This window comes from Nicotiana sylvestris, chromosome 9 (assembly GCF_000393655.2).
Source record: "Nicotiana sylvestris chromosome 9, ASM39365v2, whole genome shotgun sequence".
Classification (NCBI taxonomy): Eukaryota; Viridiplantae; Streptophyta; class Magnoliopsida; order Solanales; family Solanaceae; genus Nicotiana; species Nicotiana sylvestris.
The window spans coordinates 20,136,960-20,157,180 of NC_091065.1; the positions used below are offsets into that span (position 1 = coordinate 20,136,960).

At 39.0% G+C, this 20,221-nt stretch overlaps 1 protein-coding gene across 1 annotated transcript; it reads left to right on the plus strand.

Annotated features, from left to right (window-relative positions):
- The first annotated feature begins 11,493 nt into the window (after nucleotides 1-11,493).
- LOC138877311 (uncharacterized) lies at nucleotides 11,494-12,324 on the plus strand. The gene has a single exon (XM_070156908.1). It carries the CDS (start codon nucleotides 11,494-11,496, stop codon nucleotides 12,322-12,324), a length of 831 nt encoding a protein of 276 aa, XP_070013009.1.
- The last annotated feature ends 7,897 nt before the right edge of the window (nucleotides 12,325-20,221 follow it).

Here is a 20,221-nt window from a genome sequence, read left to right on the forward strand (position 1 = left end):
TTCGCTGTGTCATTTGGGATGTGTGTGCAAAATTTCAGGTCATTCGGGCGAGATTTGATAGACTTTTTGCTCAAAAGCATAATTTAAGAGTTCTTGGAGTTCTTAGGCTTGAATCCTATGTTAAATTGGTGATTTGATGTTGTGAGCGTTCCGAAGTTTTGAACAAGTTTGAACAATATCATGGGATGTGTTGGTACAATTGGTTTGAAGTTCAGGGGGTTCCGGGTAGGTTCCGGGATGTTTTACTGCAAAAATCATAGCCGTAGCAGGTTCAGAAGGGTTGCAGGCCCCGGAACTCACCCACGCGGTGTGCACAAAAATGAGTGCGCCCGCGGTGAGTGCTGTGCGGACCGCACAAAAGTGGCCGCGGCCGTGGTAGGTGTCGCGCGGACCGCACAAAAGGGGGCGCGGCAGCGGTGAAGAACCTTCCCGCTAGTCCAACTTCGGAAGCTCATATCTTTTGATCTACAAGCAATTTTGAGGTGATTCGAAAACAAATGTTGTAGCCCTTCGTGTTTAATTTCCAGAAAGGTAACAATATTGCAATTTGGACATCTGTAGAATAGGTTATGGCCAAAATACTAAAGCCTGTCAATTCAGAGGAAGGCCGGTGCGGCCGCGGTTGTATTTGCGCGGACCGCACTGGCTTGTGCGGACCGCGGTCGATTTGGTGCGGCCCGCGGAGGCTGAAATCTGAGGGGTACTCTATAAATATGAGGTTTTGGATTTTATTTAATATTTTGACCTAGAGATCTCAGATTTTGACGATTTTTCGAAGGTTTTTCAAGAAATTCATCGGGGTAAGTGATTTTAACTCAGATTTGGCTAGAATACATGAATCTATCACTGGATTCATCATTTAATTTGTGATTTGGGATTGAATTTGGGAAAAAAAATTGTGAAACCTTGCAAAAATGTAAAATAATAATTTGAAGTACCAAATGGTATCGAAATTCCCCAGTTCAAATCCGGGTATTGTCTGATCAACAAAAAACTTGAAAGCTCTTATTTTGAATAATTTTGGTATGGTTAGACTCATGAGGGTATGAGGATTATGAAAATGTAAATTTTCCCCGATTCCGATACGTGGGCCAGGGGCTCGGGGTTTGCTAATTTCGGGATTTTTGATATTTTTCGAATGTTTTCGCTTGGGCTTTGTTCCCTTGGCATATTGTGACATATTCGTTCTGAATTTGGATAGATTCGACGCGCGTGGAGGCCAATTCGAGGGGCAAAGGCATCGCGAGCTAGAAAATTAGCCGGTTCGAGGTGAGTAATGATTGTAAATGATGTCCTGAGGGATTGAAACCCCGGATTTGCACATCGTAGTGCTATATTGAGGTGAGACACGTGCTGGATGATGAGCGTGGGGTCTTTTACTACTAAGGATTGTGACTTTGTCCGTCCCGATTGATGATTTTACTGCGTATTTGGCTGAAATTCATTTGTTATCATCATGATTTGGGCTGATTGTCATATTTGGGGTTCGTGCCAACTATTTGAACCCTTCGGGGATTTTTATCACTGTTTCCTCACTGCTTGACTTATTATTTGAACTCAGGCCTGTTGATATCTACTATTTTACAAACTCAGCCACTTTTACTTAGATTTGAAACTTAAATGATATTTCTACATAATGTTTTGGACTGAGAACTACTGTTTTACTAATGCCCAAGGGGCTTGTGATGATTTTTGGACTGAGTGAGGCCGAGGTCCATATGTGAGGATATGCTGAGTGATATGTAGCCGAGGGCCTGAGATACTTTATATGCCACGAGGTGGCTTGAGTGATGTGAGGCTGAGTGTTAAGTGATGTGAGGCCGAGTGCCAAGTGATGATGCCACGAGGTGGCTTAATATAGCGCTTGGGCCGTAAGGGGCCCCTCCGGTGTCTGCACACCCACAGTGAGCACGGGTACCCATTGTTTTGAGTGATTGATTTTATGCCCGAGGTGCTGATATAAGTGATTGTGAGGTAGCCCGAGGGGCTGATACTATTTTGAGAGTGAGCCCGAGAGGTGTTACTGTTCTGATATTGAGCCCGAGGGGCTGACATTGTTCTGATACTGAGCCCGAGGGGCTGGTTCTGTTGATATTATGCCCTAGGGGCGGTTTGATATACATGTTTTGCCCGAGGGGCTGTTTATATTTCTATCATTTTTGTTACTCACTTGTAAACTACTTGCTTTACTTGTTGGAAAAAGGGATTTTCACTTGATTTCTCACTGCTTTACTGTTTAAAGTGATTTTACTGCTTCAGTATGGAATGCCTTATGTTTTTACGTGATTTCTTGCCTTCAGTCTTTATTTATTATTATTACTCACTGAGTCAGAGTACTCACATTACTCCCTGCACCATGTGTGCAGATTCAGGCATAGCAGAGTCCGCACCTGAGCGCTGATTCCTTCCAGGCTAGGCAGTGATTTGTAGTTACGAGGTAGCTGTTGACGTCCGCAGCCACTTGTCTCTCTTATCCTCTATCATTTATGTTTTCTTCAGACTGTTGTATCAGATTCCTTACTTTGTAGACCTATAGCAGATTCTATAGTAGCTCATGACTTGTGACACCCCGGTTGGCTTTGTCGGGATGGTTTCCACTGTTGTTATCGTTAAAGGTTTCGCAATTTATGAATATTATATTATATGTTATTACTGTTTATGATGATTAACTGTTTAAAAGAGGTGTTCCGTTTTGGTCTGGCTGGCCTTGTCTTGACGAGAGGCGCCATCACAACCGGGTTCGAGGGTTGGGTCGTAACAAGTTGGTATCAGAGCCTAGGTTACGTAGGTCTCGCGAGTCATGATCAGGTTTAGTAGAGTCTCGCAAATCGGTACGGAGACATCTGTATTTATCCTCGAGAGGCTACAGAACCTTTAAGAAAACTTCTCATTTTTGAATTCTAATCGTGCGCCCTAGATTCAGCTTGAAAAGTAACTCTTGAATTTCTTCCACGCGTTCGTATGCGCACATGAGCGCTCAGTATCAGATGTGCCTCGATGGCTTAGGATTCCCTAATCTAGGGGAGAGATGTGATCTCTATGAGTTGATGTTGGGCCAGTCTGGAGGACTTGAGGCCGAATCTTTGCCTATAGCTTGAGCACTGAGGTGCTGATTGTGTGAGCAAGTATTTTTAAACATATATGTTTGGAATTGTCCCTACTAGTGGAAGTGATGGCTGGATAACTATGTGATGAGTATGTTGGTACTGCGAGATGTATCCACATGATTTGGAAGCGACGAAAAGGTGTGCTAGAGGATATAAGAACTATTAGGTACTTGAATTCCATCTTGATTCGAGGTATAGCCCCAAGTTATGGCGTGTAAAGGATCTTTTCATGTTTCCTAGTTGCGAGTGAAGTAAATTTCATGTTGCGGTATGAGTTCAGACTCAGGAAGACTAAATGATTGCATACAGATTATGATGATGGAAGGTATATAGAAATGTTAGTTAGAGGCAAAGCAGGTGGGTTGTCACCTACGAAATGTTCTGAGGTTGTACGATCCTTATGTGCTGTTAGAAGATCTCATTTGCTAGTGAAGCATAGGTGTTTCAACTTAAATTGGATCGCTTAGAGAGTGGGTGTAATTGTTACGAGAGTGGAATGCGATATTTGCAGAAGAGTTAAAATTCTAGATGATCTGTGTTTTCACAGGCTTATAAAAGATTTGAGTTTAATCTTACTATGGTATCATGGCATCAATAGAGTATAATCATTATGAGTTATTGAGTGTGTGCTGATCTATGGCTTCGAGCCAAGTGGGGGAGCCTGCTATTGATTAGGCGATTGCACGGTTAGGTGCTATGTTGGTTCCAGTTTGAGGCGTGCTAGTGAATCAGTTATGGCTTGCGGAAATTGAGACCGAGGATGGATCGAGTAAAGGAAAATTTTGACGAAGATTATATTATGCTTCATAGGTGTGTGAGAATCACGGGATGTCTTGAGTTGTTATTGGCAAGAATGCTCGGTACATAGAGCAGGAAGTTGTTTGGTTGTATTGGAATGAGGTTACATTCTACGGTGTCGGAGTGCCAATGAGGCATGGGTTGTTTGGTTCATTTGATCAGACTAATTGCAGTTTGAATAGAGTGAATGACTCACGAGAATGGTTCTAATGTGTTCAAGATTCTATATGTAACAATTGGGTATTTTAAAGTTGTATATGTGGTTAGGAACTGTGTTTTCATTTGGAAGATGTCAAGACTTGTGGTACTTTCTACATTAACTATGGGATTCTATATATTAGTATTAGGAAGGTAATGGTTCCAGATTCGCAGTAAGTCCCTTCGAGGAAGGTATTTTGAACGTGGTGCTTTTGAAAACATTTAAGAGAGTACTCAGCGGCTTATGAGCCTTAGACAGTATGGTTTCATGCTTAAGACTCGCGTGGTGAGTCTGGGTTAAGGAATTGTGGCATTGTAGCAAGAAGAATTTCAAGTTAACGGTAGGTCAGAGGGAAACTCGAATAGATGGGATAGCGTGGTAGTATGCCAGATCGGTATGGTAAGGATATGATTAGTGCCTTGGGTGTTTTCAAGGTAACGAGTGTCTGCAGGTGTTTTGCAGCAATTCTTTTGGGTTTTAGTGACATGCGTAGCTCGGTTGAGTTAGAAGGATTCAGTCCTGATGAGTTAGTGTTGTGCAAAAGGAATTCGGGTAGTTCTAGATGGTTTCCAGCACAGTTAGAGAGGTATATTTTTCCTATTGTTGTGAGGAGCATGGGATGCATAGTGATTTCCCTCTAGATGGGATCAATGGAAAGTTCCTGACTAATGGAGTACGTAGATGTTTTTGGCTCAGAAGGGAGATAAAGTTCTCATGTTATCCTAGGATAGTATGGTATATGCGGTGTGTTGTGGAGGATTGAGATTTGTGTGTGTAAGGTTACAGTTCATTCTTGAACGGAAAGTCATAAAATTCTTAGGCAGCACAGGCAGTTTCAGATGATTAGAGAAATGAGCTTCATATGATTAGGGGGATGATCTCCAGATAATTAAGGAAATGTTATTGCTAAATTGTAGTGATTTGACGAGGGTATATGTTTCAGAAGAGGCAATGTGATTAAGTTGATGGTGCTTCGGTAGAATTGCGGTGCTTTCTCTTTAGATCGACTGCTGATACTCAAGTTGTGTTGTGGTTGTAAGTCATGTGCACCGGCACTGTTTAGTGACTATCGGGGTTTGAAGACTCGAGCGGATCTTTTGTGCTTGGCATGTTAGATTCTGGATGGGATACTATGTTCAGACTGGTTGTCTCCTTATTGTATCATTCTGTACTATTGCGCTAAGGCGGCACTGTTGGCTATGCCGGAAATGCCACGGATTGAGTGGCGAGGTCCGTAAGATTATGCCCTAGTGGAGTGGTTTTTTATTTTGAAGGCCCAACGGACGGCTAGGAAGGATTGTCTTTCTTATTTAAGCTTTCGTGATGGATGTTAGTGTAGAGGCTTCTACTATTGATTCAGTTCCGGTGGTGAGGGACTTTTCGGATGTGTTTCTTATGGTCGGGCATGTCGCCGGGCAAGGTTGTTGATTTCGGTATTGATTTGATACCGGGCACCATATCGTATGGCACCGGCAGAGTTAAAGGGGTGGAATGAGCAGCTTCACCTTGATAAGGAGTTCGTTGGCAGGCCAATATGGATGTGTATTCTAACTTGAGTTGGCTTGGTTGGCTCCGAATTGTACTGTTGAGGGATGTGTTTATTCGAGTGTTATTGAGCTTAGTAGTAATCATGGGAGATCCATGAGTTACCTTTCTGTGTTGCGAGATGTTATGATTTGTTGGTTATGGGCAGATATGGTGCGGTTCTATTGAGGTTTCATAGTGGAAGTCGAGCGGGAAGAGTGATGGGTGTTGCTCAGTGAATGGCGTATCGGTTATGTCCTTTCGGGTTAGTATGGTGTATGTTATTTGCTTCACCATGGGTATGATGGTTTGATTTGGTTCCAGACATCGAATTGTGCGTGGTTGTCGATTTCGAGCAATGTGACTAAGGTGGTTCATGTGGAGCAGTGTTGGATAGGATCACACATCGCAGTGAAGTTATGTGGAGGTATGACCTTGCAGGTTAGATTCGTGTGTTCTGTTCCTATGATGTGAGACGGGTTCTCAGCCTTGTGTTGTGGTGGTACTAGTGAACTTGAGGTTCACCCCTTTCATTTGAGTCATTTTCATGATTTGAGTATGTTCGGACTGTTGCTTATTGATGCGTGTATTGTGCAAATTGTGGCTTAGGTCTGTATGGATGTGTCATGTCACCAGGGTAATGTATTGGATTAGAGGAGATCGTTGGGGATCATTAATAAATACGAACGGATACGATTTCAGCATGTTGGAAGGAGTATCGAACTTCGGTTTGGAAATTTGTTGGTTATGGGCACATATGGTGCGGTTCTATTGAGGTTTCATAGTGGAAGTCGAGCGGGAAGAGTGATTGGGTGTTGCTTAGTAAATGGCGTATCGGTTATGTCCTTTCGAGTTAGTATGGTGTATGTTATTTGCTTCACCATGGGTATGATGATTTGCTTTGGCTCCAGACATCGAATTGTGCGTGGTTGTCGATTTCGAGCAATGTGACTAAGGTGGTTCATGTGTAGCAGTGTTGGATAGGATCACACATCGCAGCGAAGTTATGTAGAGGTATGACCTTGTAGGTTAGATTCGTGTATTCTGTTCCTATGATGTGAGACGGGTTCTCAGCCTTGTGTTGTGGTGGTACTAGTGAACTTGAGGCTTAGCCCTTTCATTTGAGTCATTTTCATGATTTGAGTATGTTCGGACTGTTGCGTATTGATGCGTGTATTGTGCAAGTTGTGGCTTAGGTTTGTGTGGATGTGTCATGTCACCAGGGTAATGTATTGGATTAGAGGAGATCGTTGGGGATCATTAATAAATATGAATGGATGTGATTTCAGCATGTTGGAAGGAGTATCGATCGTCTTGATGATTTAGAAGAGGAAATGTGGTTCTATGGTTTATGGACTAGGATGGATTGTGAAATTTCAGTTATATTGTGTTATCGAACCTATGTGAGATAGGGTGACGTGGGATCACCCCCGGGTATGTGCATGGTGAGGTTATTCAGCAATTGGTTAGCTTTTGGAACAACTCTAGGCACATTCGAGAACGAACGTATGGTTAAGTGGGGGAGGATGTAACGACACGACCGGTTGTTTTGACCTTTTGCATTTCGCTCTCCAGTTATCGGGCATGATTTGCCCCGTGTAATGCAATATGACTTATGTAAATCATTGGTGTTGGGTTTCAGGTTAATCAGAATTTAATTTGGAAGAACAGTCTCAGTTGAAAGTTTAAAATTTGACACAGTATAAATGTGAGAATCTGATCGTGTTGATGATTTGGACATAGTATAAATGTGAGATTCTGATCGTGTTGATGATTTTAGAAGAGGAAATGTGGTTCTATTGTTTATGGACTATGAGGGATTGTGAAATTTCAGTTATATTGTGTTATCGAACCTATGTGAGATAGGGTGACGTGGGATCACCCCCGGGTATGTGCATGGTGAGGTTATTCAGCAATTGGTTGGCTTTTGGAACAACTCTAGGAACGTTCGAGGACGAACGTATGCTTAAGTGGGGGAGAATGTAACGACCCGACCGGTCGTTTTGAGCTTTTGCAGTTCTCTCTCCAGTTATCGGGCATGACATGCCCCGTGTAATGCAATATGACTTATGTAAATCATTAGTGTTAGGTTTCAGGTTAATCAGAATTTAATTTGGAAGAACAGTCTCAGTTGAAAGCTTAAAATTTGAAAGGTTTGACCAATATTTGACTTGTTTGTATATGATCTCGTATTGGAATTTTTATGATTTGGTTAGCTCCGTTAGGTGATTTGGGACTTAGGGGCGTGATCGGAATGCATTTTGGAAGTTCGTGGAAGGTTTAGGCTTGGATTTACGAAATTGAGATTTTGGCGCTTTCCGGTTGGTAGGTGAGATTTTGATATAGGGGTTGGAATGGAATTCCGAGAGTTGCAGTAGTTTCGTTGTGTCATTTGGGATGTATGTGCAAAATTTCAGGTCATTCGGGCGAGATTTGATAGACTTTTTGCTCAGAAGCATAATTTAAGAGTTCTTGGAGTTCTTAGGCTTGAATCCTATGTTAAATTGGTGATTTGATGTTGTGAGCGTTCCGAAGTTTTGAACAAGTTTGAACAATATCATGGGATGTGTTGGTACAATTGGTTTGAAGTTCAGGGGGTTCCGGGTAGGTTCCGGGATGTTTTACTGCAAAAATCATAGCCGTAGTAGGTTCAGAAGGGTTGCAGGCCCCGGAACTCACCCACGCGGTGTGCACAAAAATGAGTGCGCCCGCGGTGAGTGCTGTGCGGACCGCACAAAAGTGGCCGCGGCCGTGGTAGGTGTCGCGCGGACCGCACAAAAGGGGGCGCGGCAGCGGTGAAGAACCTTCCCGCTAGTCCAACTTCGGAAGCTCATATCTTTTGATCTACAAGTAATTTTGAGGTGATTCGAAAACAAAAGTTGTAGCCCTTCGTGTTTAATTTCCAGAAAGGTAACAATATTGCAATTTGGACATCTGTAGAATAGGTTATGGCCAAAATACTAAAGCCTGTCAATTCAGAGGAAGGCCGGTGCGGCCGCGGTTGTATTTGCGCGGACCGCACTGGCTTGTGCGGACCGCGGTCGATTTGGTGCGGCCCGCGGAGGCTGAAATCTGAGGGGTACTCTATAAATATGAGGTTTTGGATTTTATTTAATATTTTGACCTAGAGATCTCAGATTTTGACGATTTTTCGAAGGTTTTTCAAGAAATTCATCGGGGTAAGTGATTTTAACTCAGATTTGGATAGAATACATGAATCTATCACTGGATTCATCATTTAATTTGTGATTTGGGATTGAATTTGGGAAAAAAAATTGTGAAACCTTGCAAAAATGTAAAATAATAATTTGAAGTACCAAATGGTATCGAAATTCCCCAGTTCAAATCCGGGTGTTGTCTGATCAACAAAAAACTTGAAAGCTCTTATTTTGAATAATTTTGGTATGGTTAGACTCATGAGGGTATGAGGATTATGAAAATGTAAATTTTCCCCGATTCCGATACGTGGGCCAGGGTCTCGGGGTTTGCTAATTTCGGGATTTTTGATATTTTTCGAATGTTTTCGCTTGGGCTTTGTTCCCTTGGCATATTGTGACATATTCGTTCTGAATTTGGATAGATTCGACGCGCGTGGAGGCCAATTCGAGGGGCAAAGGCATCGCGAGCTAGAAAATTAGCCGGTTCGAGGTGAGTAATGATTGTAAATGATGTCCTGAGGGATTGAAACCCCGGATTTGCACATCGTAGTGCTATATTGAGGTGAGACACGTGCTGGATGATGAGCATGGGGTCTTTTACTACTAAGGATTGTGACTTTGTCCGTCCCGATTGATGATTTTACTGCGTATTTGGCTGAAATTCATTTGTTATCATCATGATTTGGGCTGATTGCCATATTTGGGCTTCGTGCCAACTATTTGAACCCTTCAGGGATTTTTATCACTGTTTCCTCACTGTTTGACTTATTATTTGAACTCAGTCCTGTTGATATCTACTATTTTACAAACTCAGCCACTTTTACTTAGATTTGAAACTTAAAATGATATTTCTACATCATGTTTTGGGCTGACAACTACTGTTTTACTAATGCCTAAGGGGCTTGTGATGATTTTTGGACTGAGTGAGGCCGACGGCTATATGTGAGGATATGTTGAGTGATATGAGGCCGAGGGCTTGAGATACTTTATATGCCACGAGGTGGCTTGAGTGATGTGAGGCCGAGTGCTGAGTGATATGAGGCCGAGTGCCGAGTGATGATGCCACGAGGTGGCTTGATATAGCGTTTGGGCCGTAAGGGGCCCCTCCGGAGTCTGCACAACCACAGTAAGCACGGCTACCCATTGTTCTGAGTGATTGATACTATGCCCGAGGTACTGATATGAGTGATTGTGAGGTAGCCCGAGGGGCTGATACTATTTTGAGAGTGAGCCCGAGGGGTTGTTACTGTTCTGATATTGAGCCCGAGGGTCTGGCACTGTTCTGATATTGGGCCCGAGGGGCTGGTTCTATTGATATTGTGCCCGAGGGGCGGTTTTTTGTACATGTTTTGCCCGAGGGTTGTTTACTTTTCTATCATTTTTGTTACTCACTTGTAATCTACTTGCTTTACTTGTTGGAAAAAGGGGATTTTCACTTGATTTCTCACTACTTTACTGTTTAAAGTGATTTTGCTGCTTCAGTATGGAATGCCTTGTGTTTTTACGTGATTTCTTGCCTTCGGTCTTTATTTATTATTATTACTCACTGAGTCGGAGTATTCACATTACTCCCTGCACCGTGTGCGCAGATTCAGGCATAGCAGAGTCCGCACCTGAGTGCTGATTCCTTACAGGCTAGGCAGTGATTTGGAGTTACGAGGTAGTTGTTGACGTCCGCAGCCCCTTGTCTCTCTTATCCTCTATCATATATGTTTTCTTCAGACTGTTGTATTGAATTGTGTACTTTGTAGACCTATAGCAGATTTTGTAGTAACTCATGACTTGTGACACCCCGGTTTGGGCTGTGTCGGGATGGTTTCCACTGTTGTTATCGTTAAAGGTTTTGCAATTTATGAATATTATATTATATGTTATTACTGTTTATGATGACTAATTGTTTAAAAGAGGTGTTCCGTTTTGGTCTGGCTGGCCTTGTCTTCCCGAGAGGCACCATCACGACCGGGTTCGAGGGTTGGGTCGTGACAGTTTCTTTGGCCCAAAAGTTTTAAACTTTTCAGGTGAATACACAACAACCAAGCCAATCTGAGGCTTGTGACATGTGTGGAGGAAATCATCAGAACCATGAATGCCAAGCAACCAATCACAATGATGAACATGTCAATGTCATCGGTTACATGCAGTATCCTTTTGGAAGTCCAATGGCATAGAAACATCCAGGATTTCAATGGAGGAATCCAAATGGTGCAGAGAACTCTTAAAGCTTCCAGAAGCAACAAATACAGGGTCCTCCCGGATACCAGAATCCAAACTATGGTCAATCAAACTTTAGACCTTATCAAAAAGCAGGGCCCTATCAGCAAAGTCCTCAACAAGCTCATTCAAGTCTTGATGATCTTCTGTATAAGTATATTAAGGTCACTGATGAAAAGGTGGAGAGATAAAATTCATCCCTCAAAAATCTGGAAATACAGTTGAGCCAATTGGCAGCTCTTGTTTCAGAAAAGATTCAAGGTCTCTTACTAAGCAATACAGAGAAAAACCAAAGAGATCACCTTAAGGCCATCACCTTACGATCAGGTAAGGAGCTTGATGAACCCTATGCAGACCAGTCAGAACAATAGGTAAACAACGGTAAAAATGTTGAAATACCCTCTGAACCATCTCAAAAGAATGAAGTCAAGAAAAAAGAAGAAAAAATATTGAAAAATTGACTCCTCTCCCTGTGAATATTCCCTTTCCACAAAAAATGAAAAGAGAAAAGCTTGACAACCAATTTGCAAAAGTTTTGGAAATTTTAAAACAAATTCACATCAATATTCCTTTTACTGATACCTTGTTACAAATGCCTTCATATGCCAAATTTTTAAAGGAAATTTTGTCAAGTAAAAGAAAATTAGAAGAAGTTTCTGTGGTAATGCTTACGGAAAAATGCAGTGCTATACTTCAAAATAAGCTACCACAAATACTTGGTGATCCAGGCAGTTTTACAATTCCATGCACTTTGGGAGGAGTATATTTTGAAAAAGCACTTTGTGATTCTGGAGTTTCAATAAATTTAATGCCATTTTCTATCTTTAAAAAGTTAGATCTTGGTGAAATAAAAGACACAAGTATTTCTCTTCAGTTTGTAGATCAAAGTACTAAGAAACCTAAGGAAATAATTGAAAATGTACTCGTAAGAGTAGATAAGTTTGTTTTCCCTGTAGATTTTATAGTACTTGAAATGAAAGAATGTCCTAATGAACCAATAATTTTAGGTAGACCATTTCTTGCTACAGGAAGAGCAATTATAGATGTTCATCAAGGACAATTAATTTTAAGAGTTGATGAAGAAAGAGTCATATTTGATATGCAAAAGATACTAAGATATTCAGGAGATGAAACATCATCTTCATGTTTTTTAATTGACATGATTAGTTATCTTACAGATGAATTCAAAGATGATCAATTAATTCCAGATTCAATGGAAAGATGCTTGATCAAATCAGACACCACACAGGATAATGATCCCACCATCAGAAAAGAAGCTGAAATATTGGACAAAGATTCAGAAGAAGAAGAAGAGATGAAATCCTAAAAAGCTCAATCAAAAATTGAACTCAAAACTCTCCCTTCTCATTTGAAATATGTTTATCTTGAGCAAGAATTATTTCCAGTAATTATTTCATCTTCTCTTACAGTAGAATAAGAAAATAGTTTGATTAAAGTATTGAAAGCACACAAAGGAGCCTTGGGGTGGACTGTAGAAGATATTAAAGGGATTAGTCCGACTATTTGTACACACAGAATCCTCATGGAGGATAGCTACAAGCCAATAGTCCAGCCGCAAAGAAGATTGAATCCAGCAATGCAGGAAGTAGTGAAAAAAGAGATCGTAAAGCTGTTGGCAGCAGGTATTATATACCCCATTTTTGATAGCCCGTGGGTAAGTCCCGTTCAGGTAGTACCAAAGAAAGGAGGTATGACAGTTATAAAAAATGAAAATAATGACCTCATACCTACCAGGACTGTTACAGGATGGAGAGTCTGTATTGATTACAGACGTCTCAATGATGTCACTAGAAAAGATCATTTTCCTTTGCCATTTATTGATCAAATGTTGGAAAGAATTGCCAGATATGGTTTTTACTGTTTTCTTAATGGCTATTCAGGATATAATCAGATACTAATTGCACCAGAAGATCAATATAAGATAACTTTCACATGCCCTCATGGAACATATGCCTATAGGAGAATGCCATTTGGTCTGTGCAACGCCCTTGCTACATTTCAGCATTGCATGTCAGCAATTTTTGCTGACATGACTAACAAATTTCTTGAAACTTTTATGGATGATTTTACACTCTTTGGCAAAATATAGAAGGATTGTCTTAACCATTTGAACTTAGTTCTTAAAAGATGTGAAGAATCAAACTTAGTTCTTAATTGGGAAAAATATCATTTTATGGTTACTGAAGGAATTGTTTTAGGACATAAAATCACTGCTAAAGGGATAGAAGTTGATAAGTCAAAAATTAATCTTATAGCAGGATTACCCCCTCCCACAACTGTGAAAGGAATTAGAAGCTTTCTGGGTCATGCAGGTTTTTACAGACGATTCATAAAAGACTTCTCAAAGATTTCAAAACCGCTGACTAACCTCTTGATGAAAGACACTAAGTTTGATTTTTCAGGTGGCTGTGTGAAAGCATTTGAAACCCTTAAAGAAAAGTTATCAACTGCACCTGTAGTTGTGTCCCCTGACAGGAACCAACTTTTTGAGGTCATGTGTGATGCTAGTGATACAGCAGTTGGAGCTGTTTTAGGCCAAAGAAGGGATAAGATTTTTTGTCCCATTTACTATGCTAGTAGGACATTGAGTGAGACTCAAGTGAATTATGCCACGACAGAAAAATAGTTACTAGCAGTAGTGTTTGCTTTTGATAAATTTAGTTCCTATTTGATAGGAACCAAGGTCACTGTTTTTACTGATCATGCAGCTTTAAAATACCTCTTAGCTAAGAAAGATGCTCGACCTAGATTATTACGATGGATTTTACTTCTGCAAGAATTTGACCTTGAGATAAAGGACAAAAAAGGGACAGAGAACCAAGTAGCTGACCATTTGTCTAGATTAGAAAATCCTCCCCTTGAGTTTAATGAGATAAAAGAAGAATTTCCGGATGAACATATTTTTTCAGTTGACACAATTGTGACTCAACCACCCTGGTTTGCAGATATCGCGAATTACTTAGTTGGAAAGTAGATAACACAACATTACTCTTACCAGCAAAGAAAAAAGCTTATATCTGATGCAAAGTATTATCTGTGGGATGAACCTTACTTATTCAAAAATTGTACAGATAATATCATTAGAAGGTGTGTACCTGAAGAAGAGATGAATAAAATTCTATATCACTGTCATGATGGAGCAATTGGAGGATATTATGTAGCAAATCGAACAACTTTTAAAGTTTTAGAAGTCGAATTCTTCTGGCCCACACTCTTTAAAGATGCCCGAGCATATGTAGCACAATGTGACAGGTGTCGGAGAACAGGTAATATCACCAAGAGAGATGATATGCCACTGCAATCAATACAGGTATGTGAAATATTTGATGTTTGTGAAATAGATTGTATGGGTCATTTTCCTTCTTCTCACTCTTTTGAATATATCCTTGTGGCTGTGGATTATGTGTCAAGATGGGTTGAAGCCATCCCTACAAGAAAGAATGACGCTCGAACAGTGTGTAATTTTCTTAGAAAAAATATTTTTACCAGATTTGGTACACCGCGAGTCATCATTAGTGACCAAGGAACTCATTTCATCAATAGGCAATTTTTTGTTTTAATATCAAAATATAATGTGACTCGCAAAATAGGAACACCATATCATGCTCAAACTCAAGGGCAAGTTGAGGTTTCCAACCGCGAGTTAAAAAGAATTCTTCAAAAAACGGTTGGAATCTCAAGAAAAGACTGGGCTTTAAAATTAGATGATTCATTATGGGCACACCGAACGGCTTTCAAAACGCCAATTGGAACATCTCCATATAGATTATTCTTTGGAAAAGCTTGTCATTTGCCCGTAGAATTAGAACATAAAGCTTTTTGGGCATTGAAACCACTGAACTTTGATTTAACCTCCGCTGGTAAAAAGCGATTTATTCAGGTTAATGAATTGGAAGAACTGAGATTGGGAGCCTATGAAAATGCTAAAAATTTTAAAGAAAAAACAAAAATATGGCATGACAAGTTGATCCGACCAAAGAGTTTCAAAATTGGAGATCAGGTACTTCTTTACAATAGCCGACTCAGGTTATTCCCAGGAAAATTAAAATCCAGGTGGAAGGGTCCTTACAGTGTTATAGGTGTTACTCCGTACGGGGCAATTGAGATTTAGAAAAATGGAGGAGACAAGTTTAAAGTAAATGGTCACAAGCTAAAGTTATACTATGGAAGACATTTTGAACAACATACATTGGTTACTTTGATAGACTGATGAATTCTGCAATTAATAAGTCGAGCTGGCGACGTTAAACTCAGAACTAAGACTCAAAACCCGTAGCCATTGAGGGAGAAGCAGTGGAGCCTCATAAGACCGACATAGATTTGGGTAATTAAATGTTTAATCAATTGATCTGGTCAATATCCAGGTTATTGTACAACCAGAACATCTCATGAAGGCCTTTACAACAACAGAGTCACCTGTGCAGGAGTAACTCCATGGTGATCGGTATTCCTAAGTAACTGGTTGATTAACCATTTAATGAATCAATTCAAAATATTGGCACAGGTAAATTTGTTGGTTTATATTTAAACCAGAACCAAGTGACTGATAAGGTCTTAAATTAGTCAGTCTATTACATATAAAAACATGTGTTGTCACACACTCTTTCAAGTTTTTTCTTCTCTCTCTCCCTCCCTCTCTCTCTCTCTCTCTCTCTCTCTCTATCTATCTATATATATATATATATATATATATATATATATATATATACATCTTTTATTATATTCTTAATTATTGTTCTTGTACAATATTAAAGTTTCAAAGTAAAAGTTTACATATTTTTCAAACATAATTTTTTTCATTTATGCCATATAACTTCCAAGTTTGTCATTTTATTTTTGTGAAGGCAAGAACGAGTATCTCCAAATTTGAGAAAGTGTTGGAATTGAGAAGCATTATGATCTCAACAGGTAGAATCAATAAAATTCTGTTAGAACATGCCCCAAATGTCTATCAAGGCGAAATTCTAGACAACACTATTTTTAGAATGAAATTAGGCTTTCTTTGACACCTTTTTTTAGCCTATCTATTTTTAACCACAAATATTTATATTTTACCTTTTAGCACCCAACTTTGAGCCCCTCCCCCCCCCAAAGAAAAGAAAGAAAAAAAAAAGAGGGATAAACCAACTTTTATTGATACACCATATTGGTTTACCTTACAAAAAGATTGATACTACTCCTTCCGGCTATAGTTGAGCAAAAATGATTATTAAAGCAAGCAATGAAGGAATACTTATGGAGTAAATGTTCTATTTTACTCTAAAAAAAACAAAAAGAGGAAAACAAGGTGTATATACTTGTAAAATAAATTATTGGTTCAAGAAGCTTGAATTTAAGAAATCTATTGAGAGAAATGATGAATTAAGTGATGTTAATTATGAAATTGGAGACCGGGACCTTTAGCCCAATCTCTAGAGTTATTTTCTTGTGTTGAGTTGTACATAGTTACTTTGATAAAATAATCGGCTCTCATAATAAAGCTGGATGGAATAAAGTCACTACAAATATATCCTTTTACCTTACCAGTATTAAGCCTATCATTACAAGCCTGAAAAAGTCCTAAAATAATTTTAGAAATTAGTGTTGATTCTACATTAGTGGAGAGTGACATGAAGGGCAAGCCTATGGACAAAATTTGAGAAACTCGACATTGTAATCATAATGTTATCAATCTCAAAAGGTTCATCAAAAGAGGAGTTGAAAGTTTTTGGCAAACAAATGCAGAAGCAGAAACAAGGTATAGATTTGGCGACTTGGAAAACCTATAGGTTTTGAATTTTATGTGAAACTTTATTTTTTTACTTTTCTACTCTACAAGAAACAACAATTATTAATAAAATTACTGCCTCGAGAACGAGCAAGGATTCAAGTGCGGGGGAGTTTGATGACTATAAAATATTCATATATTATATACTTAAAAAAATTATTTTAAATATATATATATAATATGTCAATTATCTGTATTTCCTAATAGTATTTTGCAGGAAATAAAAATATCATGATAAAGCAAATAAAGGAATAAAAAGAGAAGCGCGAGGCGTCATAGCAATAGAAGCACGACGATCATGGAAATAGAAGCACGACACATCATGGCAAAAGAAACGCGAGGCATCGTGGCACCTTATGAGATTTGATTTCTATAAATAGGATGTTTGTGTTGAAAGGGGAGATAGATCATACGTGCCTAATTAGCAAACTTTTCTCTAGCTTTGGTCTTTACTTCTCTCTTTATCTATTTCATTTTATCTTGTAGTCTTTGAATTTTCTAAGAGTGTTGATAGTATTTTAAAAATTTCTTTCTTTGTGAGATTTAAATACTCCATAATGGAGTAATCTCTTTTGTTGGGATAGTTGATGAAGCTCGATAGCGTTATAATATTAATCTCAATTTTACTACATGCTTGACCTGAAACTTTCTAATTATATTTCTATATTGTGCTGAAATATTAGTTTTAATTAATTATTATCACTTCTATCTATTTATTCTCCAAAGTTAGTTGTATGTCAATTTTGTAATTTTTACGAAGCAAAATTAATATACGATAACTATTGGGTAAAATAATAGAGTGAGAGTAATTCTTTTTAAGCTATCATTCCAAGTCTGTAATCTTGCTTACTTCCATTCTAATTCTCACGGAGGAGTTGTAGTTGGCAAGATTATTGATTTTTAGTAAAAATTAATCGCAAGAGGTTTTTGCTATCTTTTAGCACAATTCAGGCAAGAAAATTATTTCAGTTTAATCGTCACGAGTCATATATCAATTGATTTACTTAACCTCGCGGAGTGTTATTAATTGATTATTTCTTAGTGAGCAAAATATAATTATATTAGCAATAAACAGTTATTCCTAAGAGAAATACATGTAGAAGCTAAGATTTTATTACTATCACGCTATCGAGTGAATTCAATGATTCCCAACTCTTTTTAAATATAAATCTTTCGAAAGTTATTTTGTTTCAACTTAAGCAATTTAAATTTTCAATAAACAAAACTTCATCAATCTGATTCTCTCAAATAGTAGTACGAATATTATAAGTTTGTAGCTAGATTCTCCAATCTCTGTGGGACGATATCATAAACTATACTAGAATTTGACAAAGTACGAGTAGCAAAATCTTATAAGCATTGGCCTTGTCAGGACAAGAGATACAAGAACATCTATGTTGCTGATTTTGAGTCCTTACATAGTGGTGATCTGAGTTTTCTGAAAGCTATTGATGATGATGCCGAACTCTGGCACAGAAGATTGGGACACACAAGCTTCTCTCTTCTGAACAAACTAATTCAAAAGGACCTGGTCTATGGTCTGCCCATGTCAAAATTCAAAGTACAGAAAATTTGTGATGCCTGTGCTAGAGGAAAGCATGTGAAGTCCTCTTTTAAGTCTCAAAGGGATGTAAGCACCTCAAATCCACTCGATCTTCTGCATATGGACCTATGTGGCCCTATGAGAGTGCAAATCAGGGGAGGAAAAAGATACATTTTGTGATAGTGGATGACTACTCCAGATTCACATGGACTCTGTTTCTTAGAACTAAAGATGAAACCTTTGAAGTGTTTGTGGCTTTTGTGAAGAAAATCCAGGTGAAGATGGAGTCTAGAGTCGCATGTATTAGATCAGATCATGGAACAGAATTTGACAATGCCAAATTTGATGAGTTCTTCAATGAAAATGGCATTACTCACAACTTCTCAGCTCCTAGAACCCCCAACAAAATGGATTATTGGAAAGGAAGAGTAAAACTCTTGAAGAAATGGAAAGAACAATGTTGATCGACAGAATTGCAAAGAACTTCTGGGCTAAAGCGGTCTACACTGCCTGCTACTTGGTGAACAGGTGCATGATCAAATCACTCCTGAACAAAATCCCCTATGAGTTGCTGAATGGAAGGAAACCCAAGATGACTCACCTAAGAATATTTGGGTGCAAATGCTATGTTCTCAACATTGGAAAGGATCAGCTTGATAAATTTGATGCCAAGAGTGATGAAGGAATATTTTGGGATACTCTTCTCAAAGCAAAGCTTACAAGATATACAACAAGCGGACTAAATGTGTTGAGGAAAGTGTTCATGTTATTTTTTATGAGTCTATCCCTCTTGTGAGAAGAGTCATGAAGAGGATCAAGATGGAGAACTCTTACTAGTCCCTGGTGAAGTCATTGACATGACAAATAGAAAGTCAAATATGATGAGCCAAGTAAAAGAGCCGAGTAAAGACAATGTTGTCTCTTCTTCAATGGAACCAGGTACCTCAATTACAACCACTGAAGTTGAAGAAAGAGTGATTGATGCAGTCCAGGGTACTCCACTAGTACCTAAGAGAAAAATACAAGAAAACCAGTTAAATATACCCACCTCCTCTATAAATGAACCTCAAATGTCTAACTGGACACACAAAAGTTCTCATCCTCTTGACAACATAATTACTCCCCTAGATTTCGGAGTACAAATGAGGTCAAAAGACAAAAATTCACTTGCCTTCTCATCCTTTCTCTCTTAAATAGAGCCCAAAAATATCAAGGAAACCCTGAAAGATGTAGATTGGATTACAGCCATGCAAGATAAGCTGCATCAGTTTGAAAGGAACAATGTTTGGCACCTAGTACCTAGACCCTCAGATCGAACAATTATAGGAATCAGGTGGGTATTCAGGAACAAGTTTGATGTACATGGAAACACCACAAGGAACAAAGCCAGGCTAGTGGTTCAAGGCTACAATCAGGAGGAAGGAATTGATTATGATGAAACGTTTTCTTCTGTCGCTCGCATGGAAGCTTTTAGAATCCTAATCGTCTTTGCATCTCATATGGAATTCACTTTGTTCCAAATAGATGTCAAACGTGCATTTCTGAATGGACTTCTTAAGGAAGAAGTCTATGTGAAGCAACCTCTAGGGTTTGAATGTCATGAACACCCTGAATATGTGTTTAAACTAGACAAAGCATTGTATGGGTTGAAACATCCTTGAGCTTAATATGAAAGGCTGTCAAAGTTCCTCTTAGAAAATGGTTTTAAAAGAGGGAAAATTGACAACACTTGTTCCTAAAGAAACAAGGAAGGAACCTGCTCATTGTTTAGGTCTATGTTAATGATATCATTTTTGGGGCAATAAGTGATTCTTTGTGTGAAGAATTTGCAAAACTTATGGGAAGTGAGTTTGAAATGGGCATGATGGGGGAGCTGAATTTCTTCTTGGGCTT

What these genes read in the sequence shown, in the direction of transcription:
- LOC138877311 (XM_070156908.1), top strand. Translation starts at nt 11,494, where the DNA reads ATGAAAAGAGAAAAGCTTGACAACCAATTTGCAAAAGTTTTGGAAATT.